The sequence below is a fragment of the Rhinatrema bivittatum genome, chromosome 6 (assembly GCF_901001135.1).
Source record: "Rhinatrema bivittatum chromosome 6, aRhiBiv1.1, whole genome shotgun sequence".
Classification (NCBI taxonomy): domain Eukaryota; kingdom Metazoa; phylum Chordata; class Amphibia; order Gymnophiona; family Rhinatrematidae; genus Rhinatrema; species Rhinatrema bivittatum.
In genome coordinates, this window is record NC_042620.1 from 64,441,166 (window position 1) to 64,454,333 (window position 13,168).

General features: G+C 41.2%; 1 protein-coding gene across 4 annotated transcripts in view; it reads right to left on the reverse strand.

Annotated features, from left to right (window-relative positions):
* Positions 1-13,168, reverse strand: part of GTDC1 (glycosyltransferase like domain containing 1) — a 710,677-nt gene that overhangs the window by 47,580 nt on the left and 649,929 nt on the right. For all 4 annotated transcript variants that reach the window (XM_029605412.1, XM_029605413.1, XM_029605414.1 and 1 more), the window contains 2 exons: positions 1,017-1,087; positions 221-312 (listed from right to left, as the gene is read on the reverse strand). In XM_029605412.1, the coding sequence (XP_029461272.1) occupies positions 221-312; positions 1,017-1,087 (163 nt within the window). The remainder of the gene's footprint in view (positions 1-220; positions 313-1,016; positions 1,088-13,168) is intronic.

Here is a 13,168-nt window from a genome sequence, read left to right on the forward strand (position 1 = left end):
AAAAAAAATGCATGTAGTGTACATTAAGTGCATGTATTTCATAAGACCTAGGTTAATACAGATGGCATCTAGTTTAATTAATCCTTGTTAGTATAACAACTAATATTCCTCCCTATCATGTTTCCTTTATATATTAGTATGCTAATTAAATGTTTTTTTCTACATATTCTTGGTATATCAATATGGAATTACAACATGAAAAATTGTGTTCAACAACTACCTTGTAGAGATGCATCCTTACAATATCTGGTTTCCTGCAAAAATGTTGAAGCCTTTTATAAAGCTGTTCAGGTGTAGAATACAGATATTCAGCTGCAGGAAAAACAGATACATTTTTAATGAAACAAAAACCTCAAAGCACACACTCGATATTAGTCACTTTACTAATTAAAAATGCATATTGCTCTGTGCCGCCTCGTGTTTTACATTATTTAAGCATGATTTTATAAGGTTACCTCAACTCACAAGGATGTTTAATGCTAAATAAGACTGTGTAGTTGTGCTGTTTAGACATCTCCTTTGGGTGATTAAAATACATTATTCTAATGTAACACAATGCATATGCGATACATTTAGTGATGAGATTTTTCAAAGACCTGGTATAACATTAGTGCATATCCTGTACCACAGTTGCATGCTATAATTATAAAATTGTTTAAATAATTTGGTCTGAGTTTCAGTTCCCAGTTTTTCTTTGTGTAAATCACTGGAAACAAATCTAAGTCACTGTAGCAACACTAACCCTTTTATAAAAATATATCGTTATGGTATGTGTATGCTAAGAGTGAAGAATGCTATTTTAAAACATGGGAGGCTTTTTTTGTTATCTTGAAAGAACAGATGGTAAATATAAACTTGGTCTAATGTATTATAACACATAAAATTTTCCTTAACACTAACATCTTGACTTGCCAAATAAACAATTGCTCTCACATAAGTTTACTTTCAAACTTTATGATAAAGCACATATCATGGATTAAATCTCAAGAATAGGAATATATACGAAAGGCAGTTACCTGGAAAAATTTCTGGATATACCAAAGCTTTGGGACAGAGTGGATAACATCCGCAATGTACAGCTTCTAACCTAGAGAAATATAACAACAGCACAGACACACAGCTCACGTCAAGAACACATTTCGGGTCCACTGTGGGGAAGTTCACTTCACAGAGCACAATTAAACTACGGAAAAGCAAGTTCCAATCATATAATCCTTCTAAATTTCATTGTTACTCTTTTCAAAGCAAATGTTATGGATCATGAAAGAGTTATATAGCACAGAACAGGCAGCATATGTTTTGTTCGCTGAATAAATCAAAGCAGAGCGCTGCAATTTTTTTGTCCTTTAAATGCTGTTCAACACATTCTGTAATCAGCAAATAAACACATGCAACAACATGGTAAAGCATGGACAGATTTTCTCAATCACACTGTAGAAAAACAAGGATGTTCATTTTCAAAGTATGGCCAGATACTGTACCACGGAAATGGCTTGCATTTAATGCAAAATGTACCTAGACAATTCTGAAAACCTAAGTATTCAGACACCACACTGAAAAATGGCAAGAGAAGTTCAGAATGCATTTTGTGACTTGCATTCTTGTTTTACGTTCAGGCTTCCCTGTAATATATCATACACAGCAAATGCCGAGAGGTAAAGACCTATCCAGTGCTGTATATAAAGAAGAGTTTTACTGGTAATAGCTGCAAACATTTACTATAGTGTACTTTTAGTTATATATATAATTGCTAATATTTTCCATACCATCTAAACCCTGAATTCTAACATTTTAAAACAGTTTCAAAACTAATCTTAACACATCCCTCCTAACTAAATGTAAATTCAAGTTATTGTTTTGAAATTTGAAGTAAGATAGGATCAATGAGCAGTATTCATCTTTGAAACCTCATCTTTACTAAATACAGACTACTGAGCTGACATATAACAACGCTTCAGAAGCACAATGAAAATTTCTGTTATTCAAAAAGTAAGCAGCACAGTTCAAAAAGCTATTCAAAATATATGTGAATTTATGAGATGATTTGAAACGTATCCAAGAAAGTTGGCTAGTGAATGAATTATTATTTTTTTTAAGCTCAGGGTTTTTTCTTTTCAGCAACAATCTGAGGTCACGTTAGCTTTTTAGATTGTTTATGATGACAAAACAAAAACTTTTAGTTATTCATATGTGTGTGTTTTTGGTATTATTTAATAGCATTTATATGAACTGGTAGGAAAAGTATTTCCCTAGATTATGTATAAGGCTTCTGATTTTAGGTTTTAACTGATAAATCCTGATAAAGCGCCCCTGATGCAAAATAAAAGGATATATATTGGATAAGCACTGAAAAACCACACTTCAACTAATACTCTCTCACCCTTTCCCTTGCCTGGCTTGTATCCTCCATTCTATTTCTGCGCTTATGGCTCCTCAGCTGCACAAATGTATGCATTTAATTCAGCTGGAAAAGGTACCAAACAACGGTACCTGTACCACAAAAACACCAATTTTTCCATACGATCAGAGTAACCCATAATTAGATGGAAAATAAACACCTACATTTACAATTTATAAGCACCTAAGGATAGAAGCCCTCAAGATGTAAAACTCTGCAGGAGCCTTAAACTGTGTCCTATTGATATGACTAATGCAAAATATATATATTTCCTAGAAAGGAGATTTCCAAGGAGAGCATATTATTTTCAGAACACCAGCTTTAGCTTGCACACAATATAATGTTAATGTAAGTGTATCCTGTATAGTGACTGTAGATACATAGCCCATGGACCTTATATATATGTGCATACATTGCTCTATTTTTTGTAACAAAAACTGAAAATAATTTGTTTCACTTTTCAGTCTTTCCTAAGTCAAGCATATCTGAAGGTTATTTTGTGCATCTGAGCAGTAAGTTGGCTGCTTATTACAGCCTTTGAACCGATGCTATGCAAGGATAATGAAAAGCAGTATTCTGTATAACAGCTGCTAAGTAGAATTAATACGATACTACAGACAACAGCTCAACAGACTTGTGCATACAGCAAAAATACTTGAAATGCAACTTAAATATTCTTAGCACTGAAAGTAAATTGGTACTCTTAAAATGAGTGCCAAGTACTGATGTGTCCATATGTGGGGGGGGGGGGGGGGGAGCTTGCAAGTGAATAAGTATCTATATAAGTGTGTATTTGTCTGCATGTATGTACACATAGATTTTTTTTGCCAGTAAAGGATAGTAGATTGTTAAATTGTTATGAAAGAGAAAGACTTGGGGAAAATTCAGTCTCTTTCAGCATTTATAACTAAACCCAGAACAGTTCAAAATATTAAAACATATACAAAATCTCAGACATTTAATACAAATGGAACAAAACAATATAAAGTTCAGATGCTGAGTGCCCTTTAACTCTTTCCTTAAGCCTTTATCATGGTTAAAACAAAATAATCTCATAACGTCTTAAGGAACGCTTGAGGCCTTTATTCGGTGAACATTTTCCTTAGTTTGTTCTCATGACAAAAATAATCACAGGGCCTTATTCACTGCCAGAGACAGAGTGGCATGACCATCACTGAATAAGTAATTTACAGAACCGAGTCTCATGATTAGACTCCCATATTCATGTGGCTTTCATTTGTATGAAAAATACTTGCATATATTTCCTTATACATTGTAAATATTTTTCAAAAGGTTATATATACACACACACACCGTACTTTCCATTTACTTGGCAACTGAAGGAAGAAAATGTATCATTATACGACTGGCAGACATTTCAAGCAAAAGAGCATCGTTTCATGATAACAACACAACAGTCATTTATCATTTCAAACACTGTGCTCTACCTGCATAATGATAAATAGGACTGTAACTGATCTATTGAGAAAATGACCAATAAATGACCCTTTTCATTCGAATTAACAAATCTGCTAAATCTATGAATCTTAATATTCACATCCATTCATACGATTTATCTACAAATAGTTATTGGGCTTTTGATTCTAAATATAATTAGCTCATAATTTTGCTTGGCGGAATTACTTTTCTGGAGGGCCTGCTAAGGCTCTCAGTTGTATTATCTAGCAATAATGAATCTGATAGGTGAAATTTTTTACTGTAATGAGGATGAGACACAGTTGTGACACCTGAGTCTAGTAATAACAGAAGACTGCTAATTATCGACAGCACTTTTTTGTGTGATGCACAGAGAAAAAAAATCCCTCATTATTAAAAAATAAAAAGTTACAATTATAAGTGACACCGGAGGAGAGTAAATAAAATGAAGTGATTAAAACATTGCTGCTTTAAGGGTGTTTTTAATTAAGTGGAAATGCTAATGTTGTCATACTTAGCAGATGGGATTAAAATTAGTTATTGTAACTCATATTTTATGTTATGGTTTCCACAGCATGCCTACAAGATCTAAGAAAGTGATACATTCCATAAGACATTTTAAAAATATGAAATTCTCATAGTCTTTACAGCTCATAATAATTAACATCATGAATAAACTAGTGATCAAAAAAAAAAAAAGTCTGCCCAGGCTTTTACCACAGTGACTTAAATAGCATGGAATGTAACCATAATGCATTGGCCACTCAGAATCCTCTGCTAGAGTGCTTTTTTTTTCTGTTTATTGTATCCCTGAAACACTCAACAAAAACAAACTTTTATACTTGGCACTGCAGCCAGCATCAAATGTGGTGTCAAGAAGGTAGGGATTTGGGTATAGGGAAAGATGGTGGCCACCCACCAAGGTGATGTTCTGAACTGAAACACAGGATGCATCATGTAACTGCAGATAAAACCTAATTGCACACTTTCTCCTACTTTATTTGTGTAAAATTTTCCATCTGCTACATCTAAAGATGTCTAAACTGTTAGTATCAAACCTGCATTCAGCTGCCAGCTGTGCACATTAAGGATTGCAAAACACTGAGTAAATGAGGCATCATAAAACATAGTAGTACTGGTCCATCTGCCCAGTACTGGTAGGGACCCCAATACCTGGTTCTTTGGAAAGTGCTGCTACTGCTGCTCAAATTGAAACCGAGAACATTATAACAACATGTGTAACATTCTTTGACTTGAACACGCTATTTACATTTGCCATGATGACTAGTGATTATTGAAAGCCGTCTACTGCTAGTATAAGTTAATGATTTTCATCTGTCTCTCAGTTGTCCTTTGAATAATTCTTAATGAAGCTGCAGTACTTGTGCCCCTATTTTGAAACTAGGAAAGATGTTTTGAAGAAAAATATTTTTGTACATTTCACAGAGGTCTTTCTGAAATATGAAATGAATTTTAGCTCACATTTTGACCTGTATACTTCAAGTGCAACAGAATAAACAATCGAGGACTAATAGGCATACTCGGTGCGTGTGCTTGCATATACACGCTTGCCGTCACATACAGTGATACACAAATAAATGAATCAACCAGTGCTAAAAATATATGAATGTTTACTCACTTGACACTATAAAATATTAATTATAAAAATTCATTGCCTCCCACCCCAGTCTGACAACATGATGAAAATGAATGCAGAGCTCAAACAAGGTTTCTGCATTCAAGTCAGCAATAAAATCACTTAAGGTTTCTTCCTCCCAAATTAATTTTGTAATTCTGCTACTTTTTCTATTATGCAGGGCCTATATAATTTTGGTAATATGGTTGTTTATATGGCCACTGTCAACAATTTAGTATATTATTTAACTATTCTATTTGTAATGAAAACATGTCTGTGTGCAGTCAAGATTTTGTTCTCTATTTGATAAGTATTTTCTGAGAAGTTGTGCATGCCCTACTGTTAAAAGGCAGGGAATTAAAACAAGGTGAACGGTGCAAACCAGAGACGTTGCACTGAGGCACATTTCACCTCACTTGTGCCAGGCTCAGAGTCGCAGCTTTCTGCTCATAGCAGCAGTTGGGCCCAGAAACTAGGACAGTGCCCGGGAAACAGTGTGGGTTGACAATCTCTAGCCTATATCCAAACTCACTGCCCCACACCACCACCACCTACACGTTGTTGGCCAGGCCGCCGTCGGTGGGAAGTCTGGCCCTGGCTCAGTAGCATGCCACAGTCGCCAGCAATCATCCCCTCACACCAGCTGCTTTGCTGCTCCTCCTTTGCCTGTCATCTGATGTGTGTGGCCACGTATTCGCACTCAGAAATGCAGATGGATAGACAGACATATCATTGACAAGAGGCACATTTCTGTTAAACATACTAAAAACACTTTTTTAAATTTTTACAAATAATATCCATACACACTTTAAATTAGCCTCATCTTGCGAGGCTCTCTAAAAGATAGGGAGCATTACATTTCTCACTTTACCCCCCATTTTAACCTTACTGTACTTGTGCTCTACCACTCTCCTAGTACTCCTACTCCCTTCTTTAGTGATCAAGATTCCTTTCTCTGATACAGTCCCGCACCGCCTATCGCCTGTCCTTTTGCTTCTCGACATTAATAGCTCCGTAGGCAAGTGTTCTTATGCATTTACTCTTTTCTCTGGCAGTTCCTCTTCTTTATTCCTTCTGCTCACTTTGCTGGCCAAGAGCTTAACCTTGTATTCTACTGTAATGGTTACATCTCCTTTTCTTCCCATTTTTCTTCCATCACTATCCAATGATGCTATCACTTTCCTCTCTCTCTCTATCATCTCCCCTTACTTGTCTACCTCTCGCATTACAAAGCTTATACACACTGTGCTAGTCGAGACCTTGAACCTATTACCTCTTCTTCTTCCTTCAGTTCTCTAGTTCGTTGAGCTATCTATTCAGTTTTTGTCTATCACTTTGGATGTGCACTGTCCTATTGTCACACCTAGATTCCAACTATCAACACTCCAATATTGGCTTAAATCATCTCTACAGGGCCAGATGAGAGGACTCTGCCATGCTGACGCCTGCTTGGTCATGTCCCAGAGTCCCACTGATCCTTCTCAGTTTCGCTCTTTTCTCTGCACTTAGCCAAGCTAAAACCAGTGCTCCCGGTCTCCTGAGGCAAATTTCTGAAGATTTTGTGGCAAGAGTTAGCAAATTCTGAGGCAGATTTTTCAAAGTTCTGCAATTATGTGGCAAACTTGCACATTAAAATTATTTTTTAAAGTTTATAAAATTGTCATTTCTGTGTCCAGTTGCTCTTTTATTGGAGGAAAAGGGATTTTAGTGGTTGGGGCTGGGGAGGAAAGAAGGGAAGGGATCTGGAAATGGAAGACAGGGGGTCTCAGAAGAGGGAAATGAAGAAGGGATCTCGGGTAGGAGGGGTAGAGGGATTAGGGATGAGGCAGAACAGAAGGAGAGGGTGGGGAAAACAGGGAGGATAAGGAAAGAAGGAGAGGAATAGGGGTGTGCATTCGTTTTCGCCGTATTGGCGATCCGCAACGTATATTGCACTATTCGTAGTATTTGTGGGGAAGCGAAACGTATCGCGATTCCCCATGAATACACAAATCTTCGCCGAATTATACGGCCACCTAAATAAAAATTTAAACAAACCCCCCACCCTCCTGAACCCCCCCAAGACTTACCAAAACTCCCTGGTGGTCCAGCGGGGGGTCCGGGAGCTATCCTCTGCACTCACACCCTCGGGGCCAGTTTCATCATGGCGCCGATAGCCTTTGCAACAGGGGCTACCGGTGCCATTGGTCAGCCCCTGTCACATGGCCATTGGTGCCATCTTGTGCTCCTACCATGTGACAGGGGCTAACCAATGGCACCGGTAGCCCCTGTGACATAGTATGGGCAAAGGCTATCGGTGCCAATTTGAGTACTGGCATCGGACGGCCGGAGTGCAGGAGGTCGCTCCGGGACCCCCGTTGGACCCCCAGGGACTTTTGGCCAGCTTGGGGGGGCCTCCTGACCCCCACAAGACTTGCCAAAAGTCCAGCGGGGGTCTGGGAGCGACCTCCTGCATGCCGTCGGTCCGATACCAGTACTCAAAATGGCGCCGATAGCCTTTGCCCATACTATGTCACAGGGGCTACCGGTGCCATTGGTCAGCCCCTGTCACATGGTAGGAGCACAAGATGGCACCGATGGCCATGTGACAGGGGCTGACCAATGGCACCGGTAGCCCCTGTGACAAAGGCTATCGGCGCCATGATGAAACCGGTACCAAGGGTGTGAGAGTGCAGAGGATGGTTCCCGGACTCCCCGCTGGACCACCAGGGAGTTTTGGTAAGTCTTGGGGGGGATCAGGAGGGTGGGGGGTTGTAGTTAATTTTAATTTTAGCTGGGACACGAATAGAAATCACCGTATTAACGCATCAGGGCGCCATACGGCCAAATGCAACGTATCTGCTTCCAGACGAATCCGAATCACGGATGTAACGTATGGCGTCCCTCTGCACATCCCTAGAGAGGAATGGGGAAGAAAAGGAGGGTTGTATAAGGTGAAGAAGGAAGGAAGATCAGAATGGGGGGTGGATCAGAAAGGAAGATGGATTGAGGATTGGGAATGGAGGGAGGTCCTGACATCTTTGGGGGGGGGGGGGGGTGGTGGAATGAAAGTTCCTGGAGAAGCTGTCCATAAACTGCTGTCAATCAATAGGTAATAGCCATTGCTACTAATGCCACTGGTATTAGTAGCATGGGACCTATTTAATGTTTGGGTACTTGCCAGGTACTTGAGCCTGGATTGGCCACTGTTAGAAACAGGATACTGGGCTTGATGGACAATCGGTCTGACACAGTATGGCATATCCCTATTCCCTTCCATGTTTATTGTATTTCTCATCAGTTTTATGTAAACCGTTATGATGTCCATTCGAATATCGGTATAGAAAAACTAATAAATAAATAAATAAATATCTTAAGTTCTAATGTTTTCCCCAGCTCCAGCCCTGCTACCTCCGCACGTCAAACCTCATGGTGCTAATGTCAATTTTTTTAAAGGGGCGGGATTAATGAAAATGTGCGGCAATATCGCACTGTGCGATAGCATAACGCTTGATACGCATGTTTTTAACGCCGGAAATAACTACACCTTTTTTCCTGGTTTTAAGCTGTGTGACATGCCCAAAACAGCCGTAATGCAATTTGCGATAAAGATTACAAATTGCATTTCAACCATTAGAACATAAGAAATTGCCATACTGGATCAGATCAAGGATCCATCAAGCCCAGCATCCTATTTCCAACGGTGGCCAATTCAGGCTACAAATACTTGGCAAGTACCCAAACACTAAGTAGATTCCATGCAACTGATGCCAGTAATAGCAGTGGGTATTCTCTAAGACAACTTGATTAATAGCAGTTATGGACTTCTCCATGAACTTATCCAAACCTTTTTTAAATCCAGCTACACGAACTGCATTAACCACATCCTCTGGCAATAAATGCTTGAGTTTAATTGTGCACTGAGTGAAAAAGAATATTCTCCAATTAGTTTTAAATGTGCTTCTTGCTAACTTCATGGAGTGCCCCCTAGTCCTTCTATTATCCGAAAGAGTAAATAATCGATTCCCATTTACCTTTTCTAGACCTCTCATGATTTTAAACACCTCTATCATGTCCCCCCTCAGCTGTCTCTTCTCCAAGCTGAACAGCCGTAACCTCTTTAGCCTTTTCTCATAGGGGAGCTGTTCCATCCCCTTTAACATTTTGGTCGCCCTTCTCTGTACCCTCTCTTTTTTGAGATGTGGCGACTAGAATTGAATACTGTACTCAATGTGCAGTTTCACCATGGAGTGATACAGAGGCATTATGACATTTTATGTTTTATTCACCAGTCCTTTCCTAATAATTCCTAACATTTTGTTTGCTTTTTTGACTGCTGCAGCACACTGAGATGATGATTTCAATGTATTATCCACTATGATGCTTAGATCTTTTTCCTGGGTGGTAGCTCCATTTCTGGGCTTGGGGAGGGGAGACGGGAATGTAGCAGAGTGGAGTACAGAGAAAGAGAGAGAGAGAGAGAGCCTCTGGGGAGGCCTTCACAGTAGAGATGTGAATCGTGTCCTCGATCGTCTTAACGATCGATTTCGGCTGGGAGGGGGAGGGAATCGTATTGTTGCCGTTTGGGTGTTTAAAGTATCGTGAAAATCGTGAAAATTGTGAGCCGGCACACTAAAACCCCCTAAAACCCACCCCCAACCCTTTAAATTAAATCCCCCACCCTCCCGAACCCCCCCCAAATGCCTTAAATTACCTGGGGGTCCAGCGGCGGTCCGGAACGGAAGCGGTCCGGAACGGCCTCCTGCAATTGAATCGTGTTGTCTTCAGCCGGCGCCATTTTTCAAAATGGCGGCGCAAAATGGCGGCGGCCATAGACCAACACGATTCGACTGCAGGAGGTCGTTCCGGACCCCCGCTGGACTTTTGGCAAGTCTTGTGGGGGTCAGTAGGCCCCCCCAAGCTGGCCAAAAGTCCCTGGGGGTCCAGCGGGGGTCCAGAAAACGATTTCCTGCCGCGAATCGTTTTCCTTACAGAAAATGGCACCGGCAGGAGATCGACTGCAGGAGGTCGTTCAGTGGGGGTTCCGGACCGCCGCTGAACGACCTCCTGCAGTCGATCTCCTGCCGGCGCCATTTTCCGTACGAAAAACGATTCGTGGCAGGAGATCATTTTCCGGACCCCCGCTGGACCCCCAGGGACTTTTGGCCAGCTTGGGGGGGCCTCCTGACCCCCACAAGACTTGCCAAAAGTCCAGCGGGGGTCCGGAACGACCTCCTGCAGTCGAATCGTGTTGGTCTATGGCCGCCGCCATTTTGCGCCGCCATTTTGAAAAATGGCGTCGGCTGAAGACAACACGATTCAGTTGCAGGAGGCCGTTCCGGACCGCTGCCGTTCCGGACCGCCGCTGGACCCCCAGGTAATTTAAGGCATTTGGGGGGGGGTTCGGGAGGGTGGGGGGATTTAATTTAAAGGGTCGGGGGTGGGTTTTAGGGGGTTTTAGTGTGCCGGTTTTCCTGCCCTCCCCCTTCCCCCGATTTACGATTTTTTGACGATAAATCGGGGGAATTCGTATTGTATCGTGGCCCTAACGATTTTTGACGATTTAAAATATATCGGACGATATTTTAAATCGTCAAAAAACGATTCACATCCCTACTTCACAGTATTCAACTATTTATATCCCTATAGGAGGGTCAACCAATAACTCAAGGTGAGCTTTTGGTGGTGGTTTAGGATTTTGGGGCCAGTTTGATATGCAGAGTGAGGCGTATGAACAGCACAGTACACCTCAGGGAATATTTGACGTGAATTGGAGTGAGGAAAGTCTCCCAAAGCTGAAATTTATATAATGTTCTATTGTCCTAGCTTGATGGACTCTGTAACAGGGTACTAGCAAGCTAGGGCGAGAGAACATTGTCAAAATCTTATCTTTAAGAGACTTTCCTCACTCCAAATGACATCAAATCTTCCCTGAGGTGTTCTATACTGTTTTTACATCTCACTCTGCATGTCAAACTGGCCCCAAAACCCAAAACCCCCACCAAAACCTCACCTGGAGTTATTAGCTGGCCCTCCTATAGTGATATAAAGAGTTTCTGTCTCTCTCTCCCCCCCCCCAAAAAAAACAAAACAGTAATAGCCTGACTGGGCAAGCCACAAAATGCAAGTATTGCAGGGTGCAAAATCTTTAAGGCACCCCGTAATACACTACCTATGCGAAGCACGTGGTGCGGTAATTCTAAAATTCTCATAAACACACCCCTTTTTCTTATCGCGGGCGTTATCCATGTGAAATTATAGTATTTTGATGAATCTGGGGGCAAATTAGCTGGTTAAGTCTCAAAAAGCACTACTTATCTGGTTAAGTTACTGATTGGAAATGTTATCGAGACAAGATATTTTATTGTGGGAGAAGCGAAATATTGCGGGATGTGGTCCTGTGATATTCTGTCCCTCCCTGGAAAAAATATTGTGGTGATATCACCACATTATTTTTAGTGCAAAAAACTCTGCGATAAAAAAGAACATGGCAGAGGCTGCAAAAAGTGCACAATGACAGCCCACTTGGCACAGAGCCACTGTTGTATTAAAGGGCCATATGGGCCAAAACCCACCTTCTTCCCCAGGACAGGGCACAATCCCTGGAGCCTAGTGGGCCCACCTCCTCCTCCCATTATATCAAAAAAGACCTGGTGATCTAGGGGGGGGGGGGTCTTCAGATCCCCACCTCTCAGAACTCCTCCATACCTCAATTAAGCTTCATTGATGGGGGAATGGAGGTTCAGAGTACCCCCTAGTTTCAGGGCCTGGTTGATGCCATTTTCCAAAATGGCACTGACCGGCCTTTGCCCCCATCATGTAAATTGGGTAATGGATGGTTAGTGCCATTTTGTAAAATTCTGTCGACTGGACCCAGAGCTAGAGGGCACAATGGGCCTCCACTAGCCCACCAACAAAGTTTAATTGAGGTTCAGTGTTCTGGGGGTGGGGGTCCAGGGACCCCATAGACCACCATGTCCTTTTTTGATATAAAGTGAGGGCGAGGAGGGCACACTAGCCATCAGTGATTCCAGCCTGTTTGGGAAGAGGGTGATGGGGGATCAGGAAGTATCAGCTGGTTGGGGGAGTTGAAAAGGGGGGATTTTGTTGGAATTGGAGGGGTTGACCAAAGGGGAAGGATTTGGGAAGGAGAAGTATTGCCATGTGAATTAAAATCTTTTATTTTTCTTACTTTTCAATTTGGCGCCACCTCAAGAGGTGGTGAGGGTCCTGCCAGACTCTCTGAGGGGAATTTGTAACTTTGGATGGAGGGGTGCAGTTTCAATCCTTGGGGCCCTTTAAATTTTACCATGTGAGCATCGGGACTTATGTGAGCATCCTGATACTCTCGTGGTAAAATATCTATACCTTCTTCAAACATGATAAAATAATGAGGCTGCTTTTTTCTAAGTCAGTCATGTTATTATATTAGTATAGAATTAGATATGCAATAGCTGCTTTGCATGAAGCGATATCACGATATAAATGCTGTTTAATGTGTTATAGACTAATCGCAGCTTTGTAAGTCTAGCATTTTTTGAGACTTTGCTGGCTAAATGGTGGTGTTTAGCAGCCAGCACCTAGCCAGAGAAATCAGAACTTATCTGGTCAAGTGTTCCAATCTATGGCCTGACACATAATTTGCATGTGAATATTAAGTAGCACTTACTCACATTAGTCCCTATTTATTCATGTAAATCAGCAAAGTTTCTATGATG